Source organism: Ananas comosus, linkage group 2, assembly GCF_001540865.1.
Source record: "Ananas comosus cultivar F153 linkage group 2, ASM154086v1, whole genome shotgun sequence".
NCBI lineage: Eukaryota > Viridiplantae > Streptophyta > Magnoliopsida > Poales > Bromeliaceae > Ananas > Ananas comosus.
In genome coordinates, this window is record NC_033622.1 from 15155385 (window position 1) to 15181046 (window position 25662).

Below are 25662 nucleotides of genomic sequence, written 5' to 3' on the forward strand. Positions count from 1 at the left end.
TATTAGTTCTTTCGTTTTTGTGAATTTGTTTAAGCTATGCATAAGGTAGCATTGTTTCCAAGGGAATAAACTATATCCTTTTTCTCTTGTTTTTATTCTTCTGTCCTAGTTTTCCCCGAGACAGAAGAAATCTCCCGAGGAGTGGATTTTCATCAGAAAATAAACTGTAAAATATAACAAAAAGGACCATCGTAAGAGATTTATAGTGCACAAAAGAAGTTAGTTCCTGATACACGCATGAGTATTGGGTTTTTTTTTTTCTTTTATTTTTCTGAATAAACACAAAAAGGAATCAACAAACAAAGAGATATCGATCAACAAATCAACATACATACTACGTAAAAAGAGGCGTGTACAAAACCAACCAAAAGTTACTCGACAAGCTAGATCATTCTGTATACATGTGTACAAACAGAGAACAACCGTACTACAGGGATCACAAACTAGTGTTTCTGGGTCCTCTTCTGATACTTCTCTTTAACCCACTGGAACCCCTGGGTGGTACCTTCCTTCACCTTCTTAAATCCATTCGAGGCGATCTCCTTCGTCTTCTCGACGCCGTTTTTCTTGCCGCCGCCGCCGCCGCTCTTCTTCTGTGACGCCGCGCTCGGGGCGTCGCCGCCATAGTCCCACTGGTCCGCCCACGACATGCCGAACGAGTTGCTCCGCTCCATCAATCAAAGAGGATGTAAGATTTGGATTGCACCTGGAAGTTAAAAGTACAAGAGAAAGAGAACCGGAGAAGAAGTAGAAGAAGAAGAGGGTCACGAGTATCTCCAACTCTACACGTTGGGTATGTTTATATATACCATGCGTAGCGAAATGGCCAGCGAGGAATCAACCAAAGATGAAGCTAAAGCTCTGGCGTGGGTTCTCGGGAACTTCGTGTAAAGTAAAAATAAAACGCATTGCGCGTGCTTTGACGGGGAGGGGGGGAGTTGAAGGTTTCTAATTAGTATATGCCGGACTGAGTGAATGTGTTGAGAGCCTGAGACAACTAAAAAAAAAAAGAAAAGAAAAATGGGACAAATATTAGTTGAGAGTTGAGACTCGTCTCTAACTAAATATTAGGTACAGATGATGATGTGGTCGAATGCCTATAGAAAATAATAACAACAATAATAATAACAATATGTTGGATTAGCTCATTGCTTGCGTGGTCAATTATGGACCAGTTAATTGGTTATGAATGGATGGGGGTGTTGGCCATAATCAACAAACCAACATACATATATATGGGTGGTTGTGACACCATTTTTTTTATTTAATTTGGTTAAAAGAAGTTAGCCAAATCAGCGTTTACGTATGCGACGTATCTTAATAGGTCGGTGGGAGGTGATAGTACGCGCAACAAAAAATCCAAAAATTCTGACACGAATAGCTTGTACTTGAAAAGAGTTGTTCGCTGAAAAAATAAAAAAAATCAAAAAAAAACCACCCTTAGGTATACTCCGCATGGATAGTATCTCTTTGTTTTTTTCTTAAAAAGGTAAAATTATACGAAGAAACCCCTCAACAATATTTCATTTTGGAATGGCCCCCATTAACGCCTCAACTTTGTTTTCCCACCAACATTCCTTCCTTTGAATTAAGTAATTATAACTCAAATAAAGTGAAAAGTTTATCAAATCGATCAGTAGTTCTATAAAAATTTAACAATTTGAACTGTCAATTAGCAAATAAAACTTAACTGCAAATACTTAAATGAAAGAATGAAAGATAAGAGAATGTTAATTTAAAAAAAGTGAAGTTAAGACCCTATTTTCAAATGGCCTGTAGTTTAGGAATGCCAATGCCTGCGTATACCCAAAATTTTATTCGAAATTTTGCGGTCTAAGTATAGAATTTACTTAAAACTAAAGGTCATTTTGATTAGGTTATTCAATCTTTCAAAATTTTAATTTTATTATCTAATCTTTCAATTTGTTTAATTTGAATCAGTCAACGATATTTTAACTTCACAAGTTAAATGCGTTGTTCAATTTTACAGGTTTAGTTGGTATATTTCATTTAATTCTGATAACTATAAATCTAGTAAAATAAATAATTAGCTTAAATTAGATAGTAAAACTAAAATTTTAAAAAGATCAGATAGTTAAATTAAAATAATTTATAATTTAAATAAATTTTATATTTTGTTTCGCTACATATATAGAGAGGGAGAGAGAACCTTTTTATTTTAACTAACCTTTGACCAGTCGTTGGTTAATGTTGCGCGGACACCGGGTCAAACCTAGCGATGTCTCCCGAAGCTTCTTTTAGTTTTCAACGAACAGCTAATAACATATGTCAGCTTTTGGCGTTCGTTGGAGCAATTGCGTTCGCCTTCTAGAAGAGTCTTTTTCACTTTCCCAAACTGTCGCGTCCTTCCTTGGCTTTCTGATGATCTTCGCTTCTAGAAGGGACCCGGAATTCCAACGTGACTCGGCCAAACCGCATACCATCGGTATTGGATTACATGAAGTAAGATAATACATGGTCGAGGCAAATACAATATCCATCTCACGGGATTCCCAGCCATTAAACCCCCTTTCACTCCTTTCAGGCACCATTCAGGCACCATCCTATTTGCCAAAAGAATTCTCGCACTAACACAAAGCATACGGGTTGTCCATGTTATCACAACGGTCCATGTACTAGCGCCCAATTTTTTTGTTTTTGTATTCTTGGGCAAAAATGTATTTGCCGCAGAAGTTGTGAACATCCACGAACACGAGCGAGCTCATTAAAATATTGAGCTGAAAAACTCATTTTGTGTTCGGCTTGTTTATTACCAAGCTGAATACAAACCGACTTGTGAACAGTAAGTTTAATTGTCAGCCCCACTGTTGAAGTAACAAATTGAAAAAAAATTTAAAATTTTAATATAATCTCTTTATATTTGGATTGGCCTAAAATCCAAGTAGTATATATATATATATATAGTCCGACTGCTGTGCTATTAATAGCACGAAGCACTGGGTACTACCAAATTTTTTGCCGTTAGATTTACCATTTTAATCATTTTCACCTGTTAGATCATACTATTCAGCCAACCACCTACTCAACCCTAAGGAGCCCACATCATCCTAACCGCACATCTCTTAATCTAATGGCCAAAAACTTGGTAGCACTAATGACTTGATGCTATTAATAGCATAGTAGCCTAGTTCTCTCTCTCTCTCTCTCTCTCTCTCTCTCTCTCTCTCTCTCTATATATATATATAGAGAGAGAGAGAGAGAGAGAGAGATATATATATATAGAGAGAGAGAGAGGGAGAGAGAGAGAGAGAGAGAGAGAGTTGAGCTAGAATACTATCGGTAGCAAACGGGCTCCGTTGCCACCCATTTATTTTCGATGATGGAGCCTCCAAATCGACGATCGGCACCATCGAACGTGNAGAGAGAGAGAGAGAGAGAGAGTTGAGCTAGAATACTATCAGTAGCAAATGGACTCCGTTGCCACCCATTTATTTTCGATGATGGAGCCTCCAAATCGACGATCGGCACCATTGAACGTGATCTATACCACTTGAAGTATCTAGAAACCAAATTTCAAATCTTTTCAACATTATTAACCTAATGATCAAAGGGTTTCAAAATTTATAATTTTAATGATCGATATGAGCATTTTCTCGTTTAACGGTGTAAAGATATCCAAATCAATTGAATTTTGGTTAGAAAATTCTTTAAACTATTTAGAACAGGATCTATACTCTCGATCTTGATTATAAGATCTCTATCATCACTTTTTAAAGAATATTCATTTTCAGTCGTTCATTTTGTGCCCATTTGATGGACAAGAGAACAATAACGGAAAAGTATAAAATTTTGCAATTTTTCGATATCATTTACCTAGTGAACTAAGGGGCTCAAAATCAATTGCTGAAAATAAAAATCTTACAAAACGTGATAATATGACATTAAAATTTTAGATCAAAGATATTGATCTTGTTTTATATAATATAAAGAATTTTCTATCAAAATTTCAGATGATTTGGATATTTCTATACCATTAAACTTGCAAACAGCTCACCACGGCCATTAAAATTATTGATTTGAGTCCCTTCGATCACTAGGCAAATGATATCGAAAAATCATAAAATTTATTTTCTAAATACTTCAAATACTCTAGATCAAGTTTAACGGAGCCGATCGACGATTCAAAAATAGTAACATCGAAAACGACCTGAAAGCACGGAAGGCTCCGTGCTTCCAGAAGCATAGTAGCCTCACTCTCTCTCTATATATATATATATATAGTCCGGCTACTATGCTATCAATAGCACGAAGCACTTGGTGCTACCAAGTTTTCCGCCGTTAGATCCACCTCTTTGATCATTTTCACCCGTTAGATCATACTATTCAACCAACCACCTACTCAACCCCAGGGGGCCCACATCATCCTAACCACACATCTCTCAATCCAATGGCCGAAAACTTGGTAGCACCAATAATGTGGTACTATTAATAGCATACTATCCTATCCTGATATTGATGCATAGTCGCTAGCTTTTCACTTGAAAACTCTAGTCCCTAAGCAATCTCGTGTATTGCAATTTTATCTCAGACAGTTGGAAAATCTAGACTCTCCTGTTAAGTAACCATTTTATCCCCTACACAAATGACTTGCGACTGAAGTGTTCAAGTGAAAAAAAAAAAAAACAGATATATAAAGATTTAGTTACAATATCAGGATAGTATAGGGGTACCGTCCAAACATTTCTGCAGCTTATTTTAAAGAGAGTTTAAACAGTAATAAGTTCGACGGAAGCTGATTTGCATGGGGATAAAAGCACATGCAGCCCTCACCCGAGCAAGGCCCTCCAGCAGGCGACTGTGTGCGGCTTAGAAGCTTGCAGACTTTGTGAGATAGTCTGCAGCCTTGTATTCCTCACGCAAGTTAGCATTCCGTAAGTACTTGTCATATAGCCACCTTGAGATGTTTAAAGCATCGCCGGTGGCTTTAACCGTGAAGATATTCCGACTGCTCTGCCATTTATTGGTAAGACTGATCCACTCCCTCCTCCAATCCTCTAAGGGGAAGCTCACTCCTTTCGCCATGCTCTCTATCAGGTATTTGAAGTAAATAGCTGCGCGTGGTCCGTAGTACTCTCGTAGAAGTCCGTTCCAGTACTTGTTTCCTGCAATGATCTCGCCATTAGAAGTAGCAGAGGCACAAACCGGCAAAACCATCTTAAGGCTGAAGATCAACGGAAGACTACTAGGGCATACATGCTCCTTCAAATCCCAATTTTGATATGTATCTCTCAAAGGCTCGGTTTCTTTCTAGACAGGTACCCTCTAGACACTTGTCTTGATTAGAGGAATCATCCAATTTATGTTGGAAGTTGGGATGACAATATAAAAAAATAAGTCATTTGAAAAACAAGGGGTGCATTTTATACGTATAAGGGCTCATGTGTAAAGTCAAGTTTTTGGATGGCATATAAAAACATCAGATTCTACAAGGATATGTGAGTAAATAGATAAGTTTCTAGGGTTATATATTTAATATCTGAAATAATTAGATATAGTACGCACCATAATCACGTAGTAAACTTGCTTTCGTCTCTGTGTTGTCGAACCACATTGTTATTTGAGTTCTTGCATTCCATTCGAACTGCACCGCGTTATGTTCATTGATCACTGACTATGCAATGAGGTGATATACAGTCATGCAAATTTTGAAACGGAAAGGAAGAAGAAACAAGAGCAAGGAAAGACGTTACCTGCTTCTCCTGCTCCAGATCTCTCGCAAGGCTCTTAGCACTTTGTAACCAAGGCCCAAGCAAAAATCCCTCATGGCATGCCAAAAGCATGTCCAAGTCTTTGACAATGTCAAGAAAGCGCTGGCTGTAGGAACTAACATGCCTGACGTCATTGGACTTAAAGCCTTCTATCACCTTCAAGAAAACTTGGTTTGCATACTTTGCTAGAGCTTGCCGTGTTAGATCAACAAGATCATACCTGAAGATGATAATAAAATTTTGATGTCTCTAATGCTCCGAAATAGTATCAAAGGGCTATTGGCTGTGATATTGTAGTCAATATTCTAAAACACATAATGCATAATCAATGTTAAATATGTTGTTCTCGCGACGACCACAAAATTGCAGAAGCTTCTATTTTCAAATTTAGATGCATGAAATTTTATGAATGCATGTAAGAAAAATATGTTGCATGATAGAGTTGGTACCTATCGTTTTCTATCAGGTTAAGTTTTTAGATTATATATAGTATCACAGGTCTTCAAACCAACCCATCTATCATTTAAATTTCAAAAACTGTCTTGCCTTTTAGTTTCAACATTCACTTATTGAAAATACCAGAAGTATTGACTCGAATATGATGGCAAGTATGTTAAAACATATAAATCCTGTGTTGCCTCAGCTTAAACATTAGAGAACCAAAAATTTCAAAAAATTGTTAGCTGAAAGCTTGGAGGAAATGGGGTTTGAATGTTCAATTGGGTAAACAAAATTGGATTGTAAAAGAAAAGCTGTGAAATTGGAAAGTATACATTTATCCTAACAATTTATCATCTCTTTTGTATGCTTTGATAACAAGACTTATATTTGCCTAAATAAAGAAAAGAGTGGAAAATGGACTACTTTCCTTCAAAAACATTTTTGAAGAGCATTGCATGCTAAATAAAGCCTACGCACACTTAGCATGAGAATTTCCCTACCACTTTGCACGGATATGAAACTTGATAGGAAGCTTATTGCTTAGACAGTCTTCATATGGTGCTATGGAGCGCTAAATTTGATTTTTCATGTTATTAAATTAGTAAAACAAGGTGTGCAGTTACTGTGAAAGTGAGCTAGGATATAATTGAAATATCACTAAGCTTGTACACTTCTTTCGAGGTTGACAGTGTTGACTATAAGCATGGATAGGTGCAATCAAAATATCATGCAAACTGCCATCAGTATAGTCATCTAGCACAATCATACCTGAAAGTGGGCATATCAGACACTTCACCTCCATTTTCAAGGAAAAGCTCAAGTGCATGTACGACATCACTACTGGAATACCATAGATGTGGTCGATCATATGCATCATCCTCCAGCAAGTCTCCTTCTAAAATATTCCAAAAAGTCTGGAGGTTCCCTCGAACTTTAGGTAATTCTGCAGTCGAAATGATGGAAGGATCAACATCCGGGAAAGCAACAATGACGTCTCGGTTTTTATCCTGCTACCAAAGATTAAACTTGAGTTGAAATCAAGTAGCAGCATTAAAAAAAAAAAAAGGTTGTATAGAAAACATCTGCATTTGCTTAGTACTTCTAAAAAAACCTTTAGTTTGATTATTCCCATGTCTAGACTTTATATTTATAATTCGGTTTGGTTTAGTTTTGAAAAAAACATCAAAAGCCAAACAAACTGATCGCCGCTTACACCTACTGCTGCGACTTTCAGTATGAAGAAATGAAGATACCAGAATGTTAACTTATTATAGGAAGTACTACTAAACAGTGAAAATGTGAATGTTAACTCATAATAGGAAGTACTACAATAGTGAAAATGTGCCATTCATTTGAACTCTCTTATATTAATTGAAAGAGATTAATTTAAGGAATTTTATAGCCATGGAAAGTTGAATGGTTGGAGAGTATAAGATAGTAGAGAACAAATGAAATGTAAGAAACTCGCACTCATCATAAGCCAATCATAATAAGTTCATTTACTTACATTAGCTCCATCAGTGCAGTTGTAGAGAGTCTGATATAATATTCTCCAGGCGTCAAGCAATCCAGTAACAGGCTTTCCATATCTCCTTGCTGCATATAGATCTACCCACATCTAGAAAAACATATAATCAAGAAGCCTCTTCAAAAGGTGTGATCAAAACAAAGATAAAAAAAGAAATCACGATCAAATTGGTACCCTCGATTCTCAATGCATATTTTTTATTAGGCATGCATATCCAGGAAACTTCTTCATTTCAACTAAATTGCTAAACCACAGAGAAAAAAAACCAACATAAGAAATTTAAACTTATTTGCATTTAGTTCAAAATAATAAAACAATAAATCGGACGGTACTGACGCAGAAAAAAGAGCTACTGGGTTTCAGTTGTCCCCAAATAATGAGATGAGATGTTATGCTAATATCCTTTCTTGAGTATTAATGAAAGATATCACTTTTCAAAAAACAAAATGTCAATGAAACATTTGCCTTAATTTAAAAGGGAAGGCATAAAATACTTTTTATTCTTTCTAAGATGAATGTTGACTGACAATTCCAATTTTTCTTAGTTTAATTTATTACTACCTTAATATCTCACATCACACAGAGGTTTCTGCCTTTTTTACTTTCATGCGACTTTTTGGAGGTTATGACATTTATATCAGATATTTTCGTTAGTACTCATTTCAAACTCTGTTAGTAGTTAGACTAACAAAAAACCACTTGTCCATCCACATTAAAATCTACATGTGAAATATATTCAAAATGCCCTTCCATCTACCTCAAAGTTTATTATCTATACATGGGAAAAAATACAAACTGCCCTTCCAGTATTACCATAATAATAGGTTTTGCAAGAAACTGAATGAATATTTTTTTCTTAAATGATCAATTTGACGGCCCGCAGAATAAGGAGGCAATCAGCAATTTCAATAATACCAATGACCATGAGCATGGATAAATGGTTAAATACCAATTTCAATAGAGGAGAAAGTAAAAAATAAATAAAGATAATAATGGCTTAAAATGGGAGAAAAAAATCGTAATTGCCAAAGGGAAAATCAGAATCACATTACCTTAGCATCTACTTGCTTTTGACGAAATGCCATCTCGGACATAAGATCATAGACAATAGGATTTTGCTCAATGCCTTCCATACACATCCCAACACCAACCTTCAAACAAGATTAAATTTGTAAACCGAACACTTTGACATCCTCTATCAAGCACATAATCTGCTTAAATAAGAAAATACGACAACAAAATTGATATACTTTTCAATAAAAGTTTTGTTAATCATTAGTGACAATATTTTTTATCTCCAGATATTTGTTTATGCATGAAATAAAACTGAAGAAAGAATTGTAATTATTCATTTTCACTCAAAAACTCACTTCTGACAAGCATGAAACATTACTTAACTGATATTTTGTTAATTCCATGCAGTCACAAAATTAACTAGGAGCAGCACTTTAATTATGGCCCTGCTATAGGAATTTGGAATACGTACTTGCGAAATTTGATTTTCTCCTAGGGAAAAAATGATAGTGCTTTTGCATGTATGATGAAATATACAAACGTGAAGACAAGACCCAATAAACTTAAATTTGGATTAAAGGCACAAAAGTAAACACACAGCGACAAAAAAAAAAAAAAAAAAAAAAAAATGACACCTCAACTGTCAAGCGAAACTAATTTGCACATAAAGAAGACAAGAAGTAGGGACTAGGGAGGAGAGAGAGGGAGGGAGAGAGTGCAAATTGTGCATGAACAACATTCACTAGCACTCGCAAAGTCTATACATGAAAAATAACTTGTAACACCATTCCAGAATAAGATTTTTGAAGGACCCACATTTAACATGTGGTTTGTCTCATGTCAGATGCACACAAGAAAAATCTTCGGCAATTGATAGCAACAATGAGCCCAAGTTGTAATTTCTGTTCACCCATATAAGAAATGCCCTGGGTCATTGCTAATTATACCCGAACAGATCATGCTTCATCCATGTGTACAATGTGACACCTGAATAGTCCCATATCAGTTAAAGAAGGGACTCGCATAGGCATAAAAAGACTAGCGCTGGTTTGAGTAACCTGGGCAAAAGCATCTTGTGCCAGTGGTTTAGCCTAAGTAGTTGCTAATTCTAGTGGACTAGTTATGTCATTACATAAAATGAAGGCCATTTATAGTGTTTGACAAGATCCTTCTCTTAGAGAGGATACATGAGGTTTAAAAGATGGGAAGGCTAATAGTAACCTCTGGTTAATTTATTCAAATGAGGGCTTTGGTCGATATAAGAACTACATGCTTCATTAATACTAATGAAGAGACCAAAAGTGGATTTGCAGAAAAAATATTGGACCTTTTCCATGATTCATTATAAGCTTTTACATGAGTTTGAACTCTACTATTTTATTGTTTCTACAATAGCATGAAGAAAAAAGTAAGATTTATATGAATAGATGTGTTAATGTCAAGAATCAAAGTTATTCGCTACTGACCATGGTTGAGTTATGACTTAGTCGAGCTTCAATTGGCCCTGATGCAATAACATCTAGGATACCGTACATCTCAATATTTGCAGCAAAATTATGTAGCATGCACCTGCAAATAAACTAATACATCCCTTAAGCTAAGAACCAAATAATGCAATTAAATTTGAAAAAGGAAGAACCTAAATCAAAGGTAGAGAACTCGAGAACTTTCCAGATATATGGAACACCATAAAACTGCTCAGAACTAATCCATATTGGTTTCACTTCAGCATATAGGTCAAGAACAACCATTTGACCAATAGGAACAGAGTGCAGCAGTGCCTAAACACCAAAGGTACCTCAAAAATTTAGGAAAAAAGTTAGGGATAAAATAAGGGGATACATTATAACCACTATAATCAGAGAAAAATATACCTTCATCTGCGGTGGTTGCCAGAAAGGATCATAAGAAAATAACCAACCCTACAAAAGGCCACAAACTTTAGTACGGCATAAATACAATTGAAAGTCCGAAAAAAAATAGATGCCTGTAGTTGTCATAAGGAAATAACTAATATACTTGGCAACAAATCACAAAAGTAACATACAACTATACAGTACCATCAAATTTTCAGAAGTTCTTGTAAAAAGAAGAATTCACTTGATAGTCAGAAACTATCAGATTTACCTATAACTAAAATGATGATTCCAAACATGACCACAAAAGGCAGATAAATCATAAAACGTCTGAGACATATTCCAGGTCCTAATCAATAAAGTTAAAGGGCAAGATCTAACTAAATAAGCGATGAACGAATGCATTAGAAGAGTAGGAACACCATCAGTGATTGAAACAGAAAAAGACAATCAGGAAATGAGGAAAACAGAAACAAGCAGCTTATTAAGCATCAAGAAAAAAGAAATATAGAACTATGACAACATTGAATATGTGAAAAATTATTATAAACAAGAGGGGAGTAAAAAAAATACTGCAACTTAAGACTGATACAGCTGATCCTGAATAGTTATGACAATTTGTAGTATACTTTATGGTATTTTGATTCCTAAATGCCCAGTTTTTGTGAGAATAGAATTTCAATGTCACATTTGACCACTACTGTAGAACAAAGAAGAATGTAAGGATGATCTTCCGTCCTCAAATTTTAGAACTATATGGTCAGGCCTAATTAAGAATCATATGTGTAAAAATAGAGGCGCTATGATCAACTTGAAGCACACTTATCACCTGCATTAACCATATGGCAGCATCATCACCACTTTGCATTCCCTGGTATATTGCAGCACCTAATGAAGATATGTACTCTGGGTCATCAGTAGGAGGAGTGTTCTCATCAAAAGTATCACTGCATGCATATAAAGTGTACCAACAAAATTTAGGAGACCAAAATTTTTTTCTGCTTATCCTTTATGCAATTCTATTTGGCAAATGTATTTTCTTTTTTGGAGCAAGTGAAATAATTTTCATACAACAGCCAAACTGGGAAAAGACAAATTAGCAGCAAAATAATTGCACAAGGATAGGAATGACGAAAGCGTACCAATTGTATATGTGACTACTCCTACCATATTCTGCATTAGAAAAAAAAAAAACTCACATATCTGAAACTATTATACTACATAAACCAAGAAAGAAATAGAATCTGCAACCAAACGGCATAAAGAGCCGTGCATGCATGCTTACATCACAAATGATAAAACCAGAAAGCGCCAATTAATGGGAAAAAAAAAAGAAAGCAATGCTGCGTGAGGTTTGAGCGATATTACACTCTTGTCGGTGAGAGAAGAGAATTTGTGCAGAACTGTCTCAATTTTCACACAGATGAAGGAATCGAGAAAATCTTAGGCAATATTCAAACACTCAAAAGATGAAATGTTATATTCTATCCATAAAATCATCAGCAATCATAAAGTTTTGGACATGGCCACACACTAAAAAAAATGGACAACCATCTAGTAATTAGACAGCATATCAGTCAAATGCAATTACTTCTGTCAATTTTCATGCTTCAGATCTTTGCTACATGGACTTTTTTATTGTATTGAATAGCATTTCAGCATTATCTCATTACATGATTTCACAGTATTTCGCTCCCTTATATTCAACATTTCCAAAACCTTAGTAAGCCCAAAATAATTTTCCGAAGCCCTTAATCTTAACTCTTGAACAAACCTTCCTGCCAGAACCTACATTAAAACGAACCATGAGCTTCACTGAAGTTTATCGCTAACGTGAAGAACCCTTTTCTTTATAACTAAAGAATCCTTCTACCTCCGATGCTGACAAGCACAAATGCATGCATGCAAAGATACATGCATATTTTTGTACATACATGCATACATACATCAGGTATTCACATGTACGAGCATACACATACACATTTTAGATCAACCTTTGGTAGTAAAATAAAACGTAATTCCACGCAAGTCGAGTGTGTTCTAATTAACAGTAAACAATTGTCCCTCATATAATTTGTTTACAACTTATAAATGCAAACTGTTGCCTTTTAAGGCCAAATACAAAAATGTTAGGAGGAATAAGTGCATAAGAAAGAAATAAACAACCATACTAACTATGCAACGAAATCAAAATATTAACATTTCTTTTAATATTAACAAATAGCAGCTTTAGTACACGAAACTGCAAAAGCCATTTGCACTAGTTCTTCGTAAAAGGTACATGTTCTTTTACATGATAGAACATTCTTAGGTTTAGCATTAAAATATTAACATGTTCCATACTATGGTTCAAGCAATTACTTATACATATGCAGAGACTGGAGTTACCTATAATTTGTTGTTCTATAAATGATTTCCCAATTTCAATAAACAAGGGATCAGTTGCATCCAAAAGATACGTACAACACCACCTTGGATCACTATCAACTGTAAACCTGAAACAATTAAGAGAAAATCCAAACACTTAAGACAAAAATTGTCATTATGCTATAACTATCCCAAGGAAAAATATTTACAGGGTACAAAAATATTTCCAGGGATAGCATTCCATCTTTTGAAGGTTGAGTCAATCACTAAGCTGAATTTAATAAAATTAAATTACCAAGGGATAGCATTTCATCTTTTCAAGATAAGAATAATCCTAGCAACCTAGTTGAATCTATATAGAGATAAACGGTCATTGCCCAGTTAATTATGATCTCACCAAACTAAGGCTGAGCTGAATTTAGGTGAAGTACCAAGTATGTACACAGATTACCATCACTGACAGATAAAATAAATGGAATGATTTCACATCAGATAGCTGTTTATCTACTTGTTCTCCCAGTGGACGAAGCAGAAAGAAGTAAAAGTACGCAGTTACAAAATGTGTGATGGAAAAGCAAGTGCATCTCAATATAGAATACAGTATCTAACTACTCAATAGGAAGGGCCAATTAATTTTACACAATTCAGAGAGTTACGCAAAAAAGATTAGGTCTTCAAGAATGAAAAAATGAAGGTGGGGGCAAGGGATCAATGAGAAACGAACTTCTAGAAACTTTGACAGCTAAGTGAATGCAGCTACCATGGTAGGACAGGAAAATTGCCCGGCAGGAAGAATATAGCATGATATTTGAACATCTTCTATTTCATCCTTGGTCTTAATTGACCCACCTGATAAGTACACTTCGAATATCACATGCAGATTTGAAGCCAATCTCACTTTTTATGCAAAACATACTGAAATAGCTAATTAAAAATATGCATGCTGAAGCAATACTATCAAATGCTCATCATATCATACCAATTTCCAAGGTGAGTAACTTTTGCTGAAGGAAATTTGGATTTCAATGCAAAAGGAACATTTCCAGAGAAGGCTGGAAGAACTGCACCCAAAAAAAAAAGATTCATATGGCAACTAAAAAGAAGAAATCACGTACAATACGGAATCAATATAAAGAAATTATCTATCACAATCACAACATTTTCAAGTAAATTTCGTCAAAAAGCAAGTGAGTTTTCAATTCAAAATTGAAAAGGCATACTAGTAGTTGTAGGAAATAAATGTCTATCTTGTTGAAATATTGTCCAATTTTAACCACATAAACCAGTGTAGCAATGGCTACAATCAAGGATTAAAGTGTCGTGGCACAGGGGCGTGCCAATGGTTAACTGGCACAGTTCGGCACAAGCACACCTGTGCCAACACATAGCACGATTTCATGCCAATTAATATGCATGACCTGCTAATGTCGCGTTTTGGCACAGCCTTTTCTTTTTCCAATAAGCTCTTATAATATTTTTCTAAAAGATTAAGTCGAATAATTATGAATATTGTCTATATATAACTTACTATACTCGGCAATTAATATAGTGGTATCTTTTTCTATATCTTACAGAAAATAAAAATTAAAATACAATAAAATTCACAAGTACAATAATTATTTAAATTTACATCTTTACAGAAAGATGATTGCTTACAATAATAAAAAAAATTTATTAAAATATTTAAGAAAAATTGTTAGTTCTATCCATAAAAATTTAGCAATAAATTATATGACAAATAAACTAAACAAATTTAAGTATTAATTGATTTAATTTAGCTTTTAATTTTATCAATAATTTCAATCTTCTAAATCCAGAAATAGAATTTTCAAAGTTAAAAATATTTTTGTTGCAAATCTCATATGAAATACTAGATCTATCCAAAATAATTAAAATTTGACCATATAAAATTAAATCAAATAGATCAATTTTCAACTTTTTGTAAACTATAAATGAAAAATTACCTAATTTCATATTTCTTTCAAAAAAGGAGCTTTATAAATAAAAAATATTCAAAATATATAAACAAAATTTAAATTATAATATTTTTTACTTACCTAATAAGTTTTTTTAGCCTTTTTGAATATTGAAGCGATGAAAGAAGCAAAAAAAGGAGTAGAAAATAGAAAGAAAAAAAATTGAGGAAGATATGTAAAAAGAAAAGGAAAAGAGAGAGAAAGAGTAGAGAAGAAAAAAAATAGAGAATGAGAGTAGAAAGATATGCTAATGGTTTCTTTTTTTGGGGGAGAAAAAAAAATTCATCAAGGGCCCAAAAGAAAGTATCAACAGGTGGAGGAAAAAAAACCACCACAAACAAGAAAAAAAAACCAACCGGGATTGGGGGGAGAGGGAGGAGAGGACACCACAAATAAAAAAGCCAATTAGAATTTTTTGGAGGGAAAGGGGGCACAATAAAAAAAAAATTAAAAAAAAACGAGAGGGAGGGGGGGAAGAAAAATAAGCCCATCAAAGAGGAAAGGAAAAAAAAACAACCAAGAAATACCATGGGGGGGAAGGGGGAACTTATCAGGTGCAGAAGGAGGATTTTAAAAACAAAAAGGGGAGATGGAAAAGGAAAATAAAAAAAAAGCCACAAAAAAGCCCCATCGGCCGGGGGGGGGAGGAAAAAAAATCATAGGGGGGTGGGGCAAAGAAAAAAAAAACCCATTAGGAAAGGGAGGGAAAAAAAAAATCACAAAAAAAAACCATCACGAGGGGGGGCGGGGAGGGAAGTCACCCAAAAAGAAAAATCATCAAATTGGGGGGGGTGGCGGGGACCCATTGAGGGTGAGGGAAAAAATCCGTCAAGGGGGAGTTGAAACCACCCAAAAAAACCATTAGCGGGGGGGTGGGGAAGGAGAGACTATCAAAAGAAAAAGAAAAAAACCCATAGGGGTGGGTAGGGGAAAGAAAAAAAAAACATCTAGAAAAAAAAACCCATTAGGGAGAGGGGAAGGGAAAAAAAAACCCATCAGCGAAAGGGGGAAATCCATTAGGTGTGTCTGTTGCGGATGTACGGGGGGGTTTGGTGCGAAGGCGAATGGAAAAAAAAACGATCACCAAAAAAAAAAAAAAAACACAAGACAAGGGAAAGGGATGTAAAAAAAAAAAAACAAGAGGGGAGGGATGAGGGAAAAAGACTACCAGAAAAATTAAAAATCTATTAGCAGGGGAAGGAAAAAAAAAACCACTGAACCTATCAGGGGGGGAATAAAACTAAAAAAAAACCTAGCGAGGAGGGGGGGGAGGCGGCGGTCACAATTACACAAAAAAAAAACATCGGTAGGAGTGTGTGGGAACCACCACACAAAAAAACCATCATCGGGGGGAAAAAGGAGCCTACCACAAAAACGAAAAAAAAAAAAACATCATGGGCCAGAGGAGTGAAGGAGGGACATTAAAGAAAAAAAAAATGGAGGGAAAAAAAAACCACCAAAAAAAAGGAAAAAAAATCCATCAAATGCGGGGGGAGGGGGATGGACAAAACAAAACAGAACTGAGAGAAAGATGGGGCACAGTGGGGGAGGGGAAGGAAAATAACCACAAAAAAAAAACCCATCGGCGGGCATGAGTGATGGGGGGGAAGGTGGCGGCAGCACTTGGGGTTGAAGGAGGAAACGAAAAAAAACCAACAAAAAAAAAATCAGCACGGTTGGGTTTATCGCGACAAAGGGGTCCTACGAGACACCCCCGTACTTCGCCCCTCCGGTGCCATACAGCATAGGCTGGCACTTCGAACCTTGCTATAAAGCAATCTAATGTTGCTGCAAATACTAATTGCCAGGTATATTTAAACTTATTTTTAATCCGACTTTGCTTCAAGTAGGACCGACAAAAAATATATTTAAAATTTATAGGTTAATTAAAAAGATTAACAATTCAGGAGGTGATTTAGTAGTTCTATAAACCACTAACAAACCAGTTCTTGCTTCCTACCAGTTACAAGACCAAATATAAAAATTTATGCGTTATGTCAAATCAAACATTAATCATTTCCGTCACGCTAGCAAATCACTTTAGATCTACGAACTGTGGTGACTAAATGGAATCTAATGCATGCTATTAGAGAAATATAAAAAAAAAAATTTACAAACAAAAGAATAGGTATCAAACATAAAACCAAGATAAATATATTTCACAAAAAAGAACAACCAGGATAAAAATGGTGAAAACCATAATGCCTGTTTTTATCATTCAATACATCATGTTGTAGTAAAGAATGAGCAAGTATAACTTTGTTACCTGGAGTCATCCCAAAATTGTACATTCTAGTAAGAATTTTCTTTTGAAGAGCAAGTTGATCATCAAGCCAACTTTGAGGAAGTGGTCCACCCCATCTATCATCAATAAATTTCACGCAGTACTAACAATAGAAGAAACCAAATGAAGCTTACACTTAAGATATACGGCATTTTCATGTTCTTTGACTAGATCTAGCACCGAATTGATCTTTTCCCAGTCTAATACTTTTCTCAAATACTAAATTAGTTATATCCCAGTCATCATATCCTAGCTTGCATGCAAAATGCACAGACTTCTATTGGCCATCAATATGCCAGCCCAATACCTAATACAAAGTTAATTTTTGGCATGGCCAAAGCATGAGATGCGTGGGTACCAACTTAAAAACTGGTTTGATCATTTTGCATTTAAAAAAGAAAAAAAAAAGCCTTTTATTTTATTACTAGAACTTTCAGCCTTCTATCAGTTGTAAAACTTCATATCTTGTCAATTATGCAGGTTGAAAACATGTTATTACTAGATTTAAAGTAGTTTCCAAGCTGAAGTAGTGAAACCTCCCAACACTTTAAGCCGTTGCTCAATCAACACCCTGCATAAAAAATTCTTAGGTTTCTCAAAATTTCCCATCAGCGCTTACCATTGTCCCAAATAGACCCAAAAACGTAGGATGATTGTTGATTTTGGAAGCAAAACTTCACTGAAATGGTTTGGAATATCACGTTGTTCTGTATCTAAACCTCTAATTTAGTTGCAAATTGTATACTAGATCTAAAACTAAATTTTAAAAAAAATCTCCTTCGTTTTAACTGACAAAACTAGCAATTTATCCTGAAGTTTATTCAACTGTTGTGATTGTACTCCATAGATCATCCACCAACTAATTTCCATGTAGTTTTGCATCTGAATTGGACAATCTTCCTTAACTTTTGTAAAGTGCAGATTGAGATTGATGCAATCGTTTATGCAGTGAAACTGAGACACGAGCCTGTTTATTGAGTGGCCAACTGCAATCATGCATGCTGAGCCAGTAAATAAACGTCTTCATTAAATTTAACTTTGATAAATTTCTTACCCATTATAAATAGCTGGTTTTTATCTTTTTCCCAAAAAAAAGTTTATTATAACAATCTATATTAGTTTGTAAACATGTCTTTCAACCTAGAATCCTATATCTGATACCAAAATAGCAGTGATTCAAAGTTCTTTTCAACTAAATATCAAAAGGTTTGCAGAAATATGCAGAAGATAAGAGTATGTTCGGTCAATTCATATGGTACAGTGATATTAAGACTAAAGACTGCAAAATATATCAATATTTCTATGTCAAATATAGTATCAAAATGAGTAAAATTTATTAATTGCAAACTCACCCGTGCAAGTTGCCCATTCGTGACCATGCAAGAAAACCTGGTCCCCCGAAGAAATTGTTCAGATCTGAACTGCTAATGTTAAACCCCTATAAAGGTATAGGTAATAGTCAAAAACTAGTAAGTACAGAAAAAGTCTAGTCAAAAACTAGTAAGTACAGAAAAAGTCTCTGCTTCACAATCAAGTTGGTAAGAAATATTTAATCTGACGAAAGAAGAGCAAAAAAGTTGCCTTTTGATTCTCAACTTACATGGTATAAATATGATCTTACCTTTGGCCTCCTCTAAACTAAGTGGAGTTTCATAATCAAGCTATCATAATAGGTCATTATCATATAGAAGCACACAATAGCAAGTAAAAAAAACAAGGACAATAACAAGCAAAGTTGAAGCACACAATAGCAAGTAAAATTTTGGATAAAGGTAACAAAAGTAGATGCGACGGTCAGATAACTCGAGAATGCAATACTAAAATCAGTGAAGAAAAAACGTAAAGCAAGATTCAGGCCAGCAGCGAGGGGTCGACCATAAAGCGCACACTAACTGAGATTAACACGCACTAACCAAAGGACCAAATGAACAGTCAAGAGTGGTTGCCGGCAAGCGAGCCGTCCAAACTGCTCGCCTACAGCAAATCTCAGTTTATTTCCTTAAATAGCATCACTGCCACCGACAGTAAAAAAACCTAATGACAAAATCAGGAGAAAAATAAACGCACAATAAAAAAAAGAAAAAACATATAGGCAAATTTCGAAGGTCAGTTAATCCGAGAATGCAGAACTAAAATCAGGAAAAGGAAAAACATAAGTAAAGAATTTAAAAAAAAAAAAAAAAAAACCATGACCAATCCAGCAAAGAAGACCCAGACCATGCGAGCATGGAAAACACAGAAAAAAAATGAAATGTAACTAAAGAATAAGGAGACATGACCAAACTAGTGAGCAAGGCTCAGATAACGCGAGCATGTAAGTTCCACCAAGATAAAGGAACCAAAAGCAAGCTTCAGACCAGCAGCGATTGTTCGACCATAAAGTGCACATTAACTGAGATTAATACATACTAAGCAAAGGACCAAATGGCAGTCGAGAGTGGTTGCCCGCAAGCGGACCGTCCAAACTTCTTGTCTACAGCAAATCTCTTTTTTTTTTTTTTCACTTCCTTGCATATCATCACTGCCGCTAACAGTAAAAGAAAAAACTAACGACAAAAAAGAGGAGAAAAATAAATGAACAGGAAAAAAAACAAACAAGCAAAATTCGAAGGTCAGTTAATCCGAGAATGCAAAACTAAATTCAGGGAAGGAAAAACATAAGGAAAAAATAAATAAATAAATAAATAAATAAAACATAACCACTCCAGAGAAGAAAACCCAGAACATGCAAACATGGAAAACCCAAAGAAAAAATATGAAACATAACTAAAGAATAAGAAGGAGACATGACCAAACCAGTGAGCAAGGCTCAGATTATGCGAGCATATAAGTTCCACCATGATAAAGGAACAAAAAAGCAAGCTTTAGACCAGCAGGAGTGTTCGACCATAAAGCGCACACTAATTGAGATTAATACATACTAATCAAAGGACCAAATGAATGGTCGAGAGTGGTTGCCCGCAAACGGGCCGTCCAAACTCCTTGCCTACAGCAAATCTCAGTTTTTTTTTCCTTCATTGCATATCATCACTGCCACCAACAGGGGAAACAAAACTAACGACAAAATCAGGAGGAAATAAACTAACACAAAAAAAACATACATTCAAAATTAGCCAAAGACCATTACGAAATATAAGTGAAAAAACAAACGCAAATGAACAGTCGAGAGTGGTTGCCCGCAAGCGGGCCGTCCAAACTTTGCGCCTACAGCAAACTCAGTTTTTTTCCTTCCTCGCATATCATCACTGCCACCAACAGTAAAAAAAACTAATGACAAAATCAGGAGCAAATAAACATTGAGGAAAGGAAAAACATACAGTCAAAATTAGCTATAAGGAGCGAAAAAAACAAACGAGCAAATAAATAAGAAGCTTCAGATCAGCGGCGAGTGGTTGCCTGTAAATAGGCCGTCCAAACCCCGGCACGTGAAAAAAACATACATTCAAAATTAGCTAAAGACCATTACGAAATATAAGTGAAAAACAAACGCAAATGAACAGTCGAGAGTGGTTGCCCACAAGCGGGCCATCCAAACTTCGCGCCTAAAGCAACTCTCAGTTTTTTTTCCTTCCTTGCATATCATCACTGCCACCAACAGTAAAAAAACTAACGGCAAAATCAGGAGCAAATAAACATTGAGGAAAGGAAAAACATACAGTCAAAATTAGCTAAGGAGCGTAAAAAATAAACGACGCAAATAAATAGTAAGCTTCGGATCAGCAGCGAGTGGTTGCCTGTAAATAGGCCATCCAAACTCCAGCCCATGAGAAAGCTTAGTTTATTTCCGCCTTACAGTGAAAATAAGAAAAAAAAATATTAGCAAATCTAAATGCAAAAGGCATGTAAAAAGGTTATTAGGCAGTAAGAAGAGATATCTTTCTTACTGGAGCTAATTGCAAAAAGCAAAACTGTGAGTAACTAATACTGAAGAACTTCAACATTATATAAAATACTAATTTCCAGAGAAAAATTTCCCGAGGACGTGCGTAACAAATACAAGTATTTTCATCTGTTAACCACAAAAGGTATGGATAAGTTTTTTAAAAGCACCGTAGGACACTTTATGAATTCTCGGCTGAAAGATATATAACAGGCAATGCTTATGTCCAGAAAAGGTTAAAAAGTAAATAAACATATCTAAAACATAAAATAAAATGTATATTAATTTACAGCAAAAGAACATCTGCTGCTAAGGTTTGAATTTGAAAGAATGTAGAATTGTAGATATAAACATATAATGAAAGCTGTTGATCAAAATAATTTTCATGTAAACTACACCTACGGCATTAGGAGGAATTACTGCTGGAAACCTGGTAGGTTCTTATCCAACGATATCTGCCATTACTATGACCCATAAAGAGAAGAGTCTACAGTGATGATAGACATCAGAAGCGAAAGTGTCTCTAGAAAGAGGAATTCGATAAATTATGACGTAAACATAAACTGGTCCGATAACGTTGAAAAATAATAATAATAATACCTGAAAAACCTTCTGCCAGATCGCTTCTTGCCCGGTAAAAGCAAGAGGCAGATTAATACCTTGAAGAGCCATCCAATCGATCTCCTTTTCCCACCTTTCCCAATCCCACCAAGCAAATGAATCTTAAAATCATGAAAGCAAAATTAGATTTCAGAGAAATACGTAAATTTTGTGGCCTTCATTCATGGAACCACTACTAATATATCACCCATGGTATAATTAAACTGGTACAAATATGTCACTTCTAGATGTAGAAATAAAATTCTATCTAACATCCTTGCAACGGAAGGACTCATGCCAGAGAAGAGTGAGTTTTGATACAGACGGAAGGGCCGCAAAATGAAAACTTGTACCAAAATTAAAAACTAAAGAAACACTTCTAGAATAAAAGTAAAAAGAACAAAATCAAAAAACTGAAGTCATGCAGAAGAAAATATAAAAGCTCTAAGAATTGCGCTTGGAGGCTTACAGCTGGATGTAACAGCATTCTGGTAGTAGCTCCATTGAACGGGTCTTTGAACCAAGATACCAGCAGAAGGAACATGAGGAAGAGTGCCAGGCTGGGGTACTGAAAGTAATTGTGCACCACCAGTTTTCTCCCAAGATACGTGCGCTGTACAATAGTACTTTAGATACCAGTGGAGACCAGCAGAAATTTCCACACCAGTTACCCCATGAATTCTATTAGAAAAAACAGAGAACAAATGAGAAGGATCGAGACATGGTCCACCTTCTTTTATCTGGTTTCTTTTCTTAATGAAGGAAAAAAAAAAAAGAAGTGAATTGCAATAGAATAGTAACTAGTGTTGAGGACTGTAAAATAAATACTAAACCAAGGCCTCTTTTAGAGCCACTTCTATTTTTATTGATTCTCTATGAATCATGAGACAGACTTTTCCATCATTCTTTTTGTTGTTTAGCTTGTGATGTGGAACAATAAGAAGAAATTGCTACTTAGTTTATATTTTTCATTACCATCTAGAAACCCCTAAGCTTCACTGGTTTATAACATTATAGGAATGCCGTATAATTTATAATTGGAATGGCAAATTTTTTACCAACTTACCATGCCACTATGGTTAGGAGGTTGTTAGGACTGGTATATTCTTGTTAGCAGACTACTCATGGTTCCCGTCAAGTATGGGAATGATAAAACCTCCTAACCCATGGTATTGTAAAATGCATACTAGTTGGGAATCTATGATGATTCCACAAGCTCGCCAACACCTCTTACATCATCCCTCTTAAGTTGCGTGGTGACGATTTAAATATCTTGAATAGAAAATATATTTAACGCTTCAGAAACCGTACAGTAGAGGCCTTTAATACTACAAAGAAAGCTAAGACAAATTCAAGATAAAAGATGATAAGGCAATGCAGGGAATCATAGAATGTTCGTACATACAAGATTTCTGGAGAACCTTTGCTATCAAAGGACGGATGATTGTTGATGATGAAGCAAGCCTTTCCACCACAATATTCCTGCAAAAAGAAATGTTTGAAATGTAAGAAATAAGGGGGCAAAATCAAACAATTAATGCTAAGTGTGGTCAAAGAAATTGGAAACTGGCAATAGAGAAAATGGAACAATAAATTTTCTAAAATAATGATAACAGGCTAACAGCATATCTCTAATTAGGAATAAACCTAGAGGGTTACTTAGCATGACAAGAATGCTGGTTGGTAAGCATCTTGCCCAGGTTTAAGTTATGACAATAAGGCTGGATGCAATCTTGGTTCCATAAACCGTACAGTTGCATATGACAACATTGACTCGGGTACATTTGTCTTCACTGAAACAAAATCCACAATACAGTATATTAAATACCATAAAAAACCATCCCAAACTCTATGATTTCCGTGACTTCATAGAAGAATCCCTATGAAAATGCACATCACAGCAACCATCACTTCAGACTTATTTTGCGAAACAAAAAAAAGTACTTACGATTTAATATGCTAGTAAATTAAGTTCACTTTCCATCAGTTGGCAGATGTTTCGTTTGTCCCCCTCTACCTCCTATGCAGGTAACTTGACTTCAGCACAACTTTGGGGAAAAAAAATCACCTTCATGGTTAGCATTTTAGCACTTAATCAAATGGAAGACATAATCTCTAGTAATAAAAGACTTCTATACAACCTTCATCGATTCCTACACTAGACAAATCTAGTGAGGTACGATAAACAAAGGGAATTCAAATGTCTACGCTCCTCCTACCAAGAAAGTCGTATACTTAAATCCAGTTCTAACAGATGACATTGTGTATACTACAGTAATAAACTAATAACAGAGCCTTCTTTCATCATGTCTAGAAATGATGGCCATGCGCCAATATGTTGCTCCTATAGTGGCACTAGTGAACTTAAAAATGCGACTCAAATTAGAGTAATCTTTCCCTAAAAGTAGTTTATTTTATAACTTGTTGATAAAATAAATGATTTAAATAAACAACTATAAACCCCTTCCCCCAACACTAAACTGTAGTTAGACATTTTAACATGCATGATGGTGATATTAATATAGCAGCAATGGCTTTCTATACAAAATATAGTAATGCGAGTTTCTTAGATTCTTGTGTGAACTTTTTTCAGAGAAATGATATCAGTACTCTCCATCCAGGATTCCATGCTCCTAACCTCCATTTAACAACTCCAAAATGAACAAAAATCTAAGTAAATGTTGAGTCAAACATCACCTACTATTATAATAGTAAATGAGGAATATTGCAAGAACAGTCAAAAACATTAGACAAAAGGACAGGACAACCGTAGAATTTCATGCCGGAGTTAAACGCCATGACACCCAATTTAGAAACTTAGATGGTAATTCAATTCTGAAATCTCAGTCCGTCGGAATTTTAACTCACGAACCAAGAAGGTTTATGCAGTTAAATGATGATGATACTGCACACGATAAGCAGAAAAGGGACAAAGAACTTTTCAAGATGATTTCGTAATCTCTGTAAACAATTTCAGAATCAACAGAAATCGAAAAAAATACCAGAATTAAAAATCACTAGTAGAACAATTTTAATTGGCAGATTATGCAATAACAACCAAAGGCACCACAGAAACATTAGATAACTCAACAGAACGATCCAAGATTCTCACTCTTCAATTAGACGTCATTATACCCAATTTAGAAATAGAGATGGTGACGAAATTCTGAAAACCTTGATCCGCCAGCATTTGAATTCACGAAGCGAGATGCTTTAAACAGTAAAATTAGGGTAAGAACTTGGTCCCCGCAACCGCGATAACAATTGATGAGGATAAGAACATAAAGAAACCGTACCTTAGACACGATCTTGAATTCGAAGCTGGACGAATGCGAAGGAAGAAGCCGATCGAGTAGGCCGCGAACAGCTTCTTCTTGGACCGACGCGGGCTCTCTCTCCCGCTCATGGATCTCGAGGACGCGAGAGAGGCGAGACGACTCAAGCGGGATCGAATTCGCCCTCGACGAGGCGAAGAAGAGGAAGAACATGACAACGACGACGACGAGGTCGAGGGCGAGGACGAGGACGCGGTGGGGGCCGACCGGTGGACACGCCATGGCGGGGAGCGATCGCGCGAGGGGAGAACCGATAAACCCTAATTGGTGGGAGAGGAAGAGAAGGTGGAAGAGAACGAATGGGCAGAGGGAGGGGTTTAGAAGTAGGAGAGTGCATGGGAGGGTGACGGTTGTTAGAAGCGAAAGCGAAAGATTCCAAAGAGAAGCGGAGTAAAGACGAAGGAGAGGGAGAGAGAACAAGACAAACGTTGCAGGCCGCGAATGAAGACGCCGAAGATACGCCTGTGTTGGAAAGCGAAGGCTCTGTTTAAATCGATTTGGACCTAACGGTTAGTTGGACCATAGTCCGACTCGGATTAGGTTCAGTTTGAATTTTGTCTATTTTGAAATAATTAATCCGGAGACCCCATAAGATTTGAATTTATACTATATAATATATATTATCCAAAAATTTGAGGACTCCTAAAATTAG

At 35.7% G+C, this 25662-nt stretch overlaps 1 protein-coding gene and 1 long non-coding RNA gene across 5 annotated transcripts; both read right to left on the reverse strand.

Moving 5' to 3' along the window:
* Positions 220 to 2970, reverse strand: LOC109703666. The gene is made up of 2 exons (XR_002213998.1): positions 2189 to 2970; positions 220 to 997 (listed from the first exon to the last, which is right to left on the reverse strand). It is a non-coding gene; the product is annotated as an uncharacterized LOC109703666 (long non-coding RNA).
* Positions 4511 to 25402, reverse strand: LOC109706812 (alpha-N-acetylglucosaminidase-like). Of its 4 annotated transcripts, none has more exons than XM_020227814.1 (19): positions 24972 to 25399; positions 23081 to 23157; positions 22145 to 22356; positions 21676 to 21797; positions 18548 to 18633; positions 17178 to 17272; positions 13915 to 13996; positions 12957 to 13063; positions 11711 to 11741; positions 11398 to 11515; positions 10587 to 10634; positions 10384 to 10493; positions 10179 to 10281; positions 8751 to 8849; positions 7674 to 7788; positions 6939 to 7113; positions 5712 to 5949; positions 5524 to 5632; positions 4511 to 5123 (listed from the first exon to the last, which is right to left on the reverse strand). In XM_020227814.1, the coding sequence occupies exons 1-19, from the start codon at positions 25230 to 25232 to the stop codon at positions 4828 to 4830; spliced, it is 2484 nt and encodes an 827-aa protein (XP_020083403.1). In that variant the 5' UTR covers positions 25233 to 25399; the 3' UTR covers positions 4511 to 4827. The 4 variants fall into 4 exon arrangements, with proteins under 4 accessions (XP_020083403.1, XP_020083401.1, XP_020083402.1 ...); XM_020227812.1 differs by having other exon boundaries at positions 6939 to 7177; positions 7678 to 7788; positions 24972 to 25397; XM_020227813.1 differs by having other exon boundaries at positions 5524 to 5602; positions 6939 to 7177; positions 7678 to 7788; positions 24972 to 25393.

Excerpts from the sequence above, each read along its gene's own strand:
- LOC109706812 (XM_020227812.1), bottom strand. The coding sequence starts at position 25,232 with ATGGCGTGTCCACCGGTCGGCCCCCACCGCGTCCTCGTCCTCGCCCTC. Across the intron at positions 17,273-18,547 it reads CGAATGGGCAACTTGCACGG|ATGGGGTGGACCACTTCCTC; the intron begins GTGAGTTTGCAA and ends TATTGATGATAG. Across the intron at positions 10,494-10,586 it reads GGCAACCACCGCAGATGAAG|GCACTGCTGCACTCTGTTCC; the intron begins GTATATTTTTCT and ends TTTGGTGTTTAG.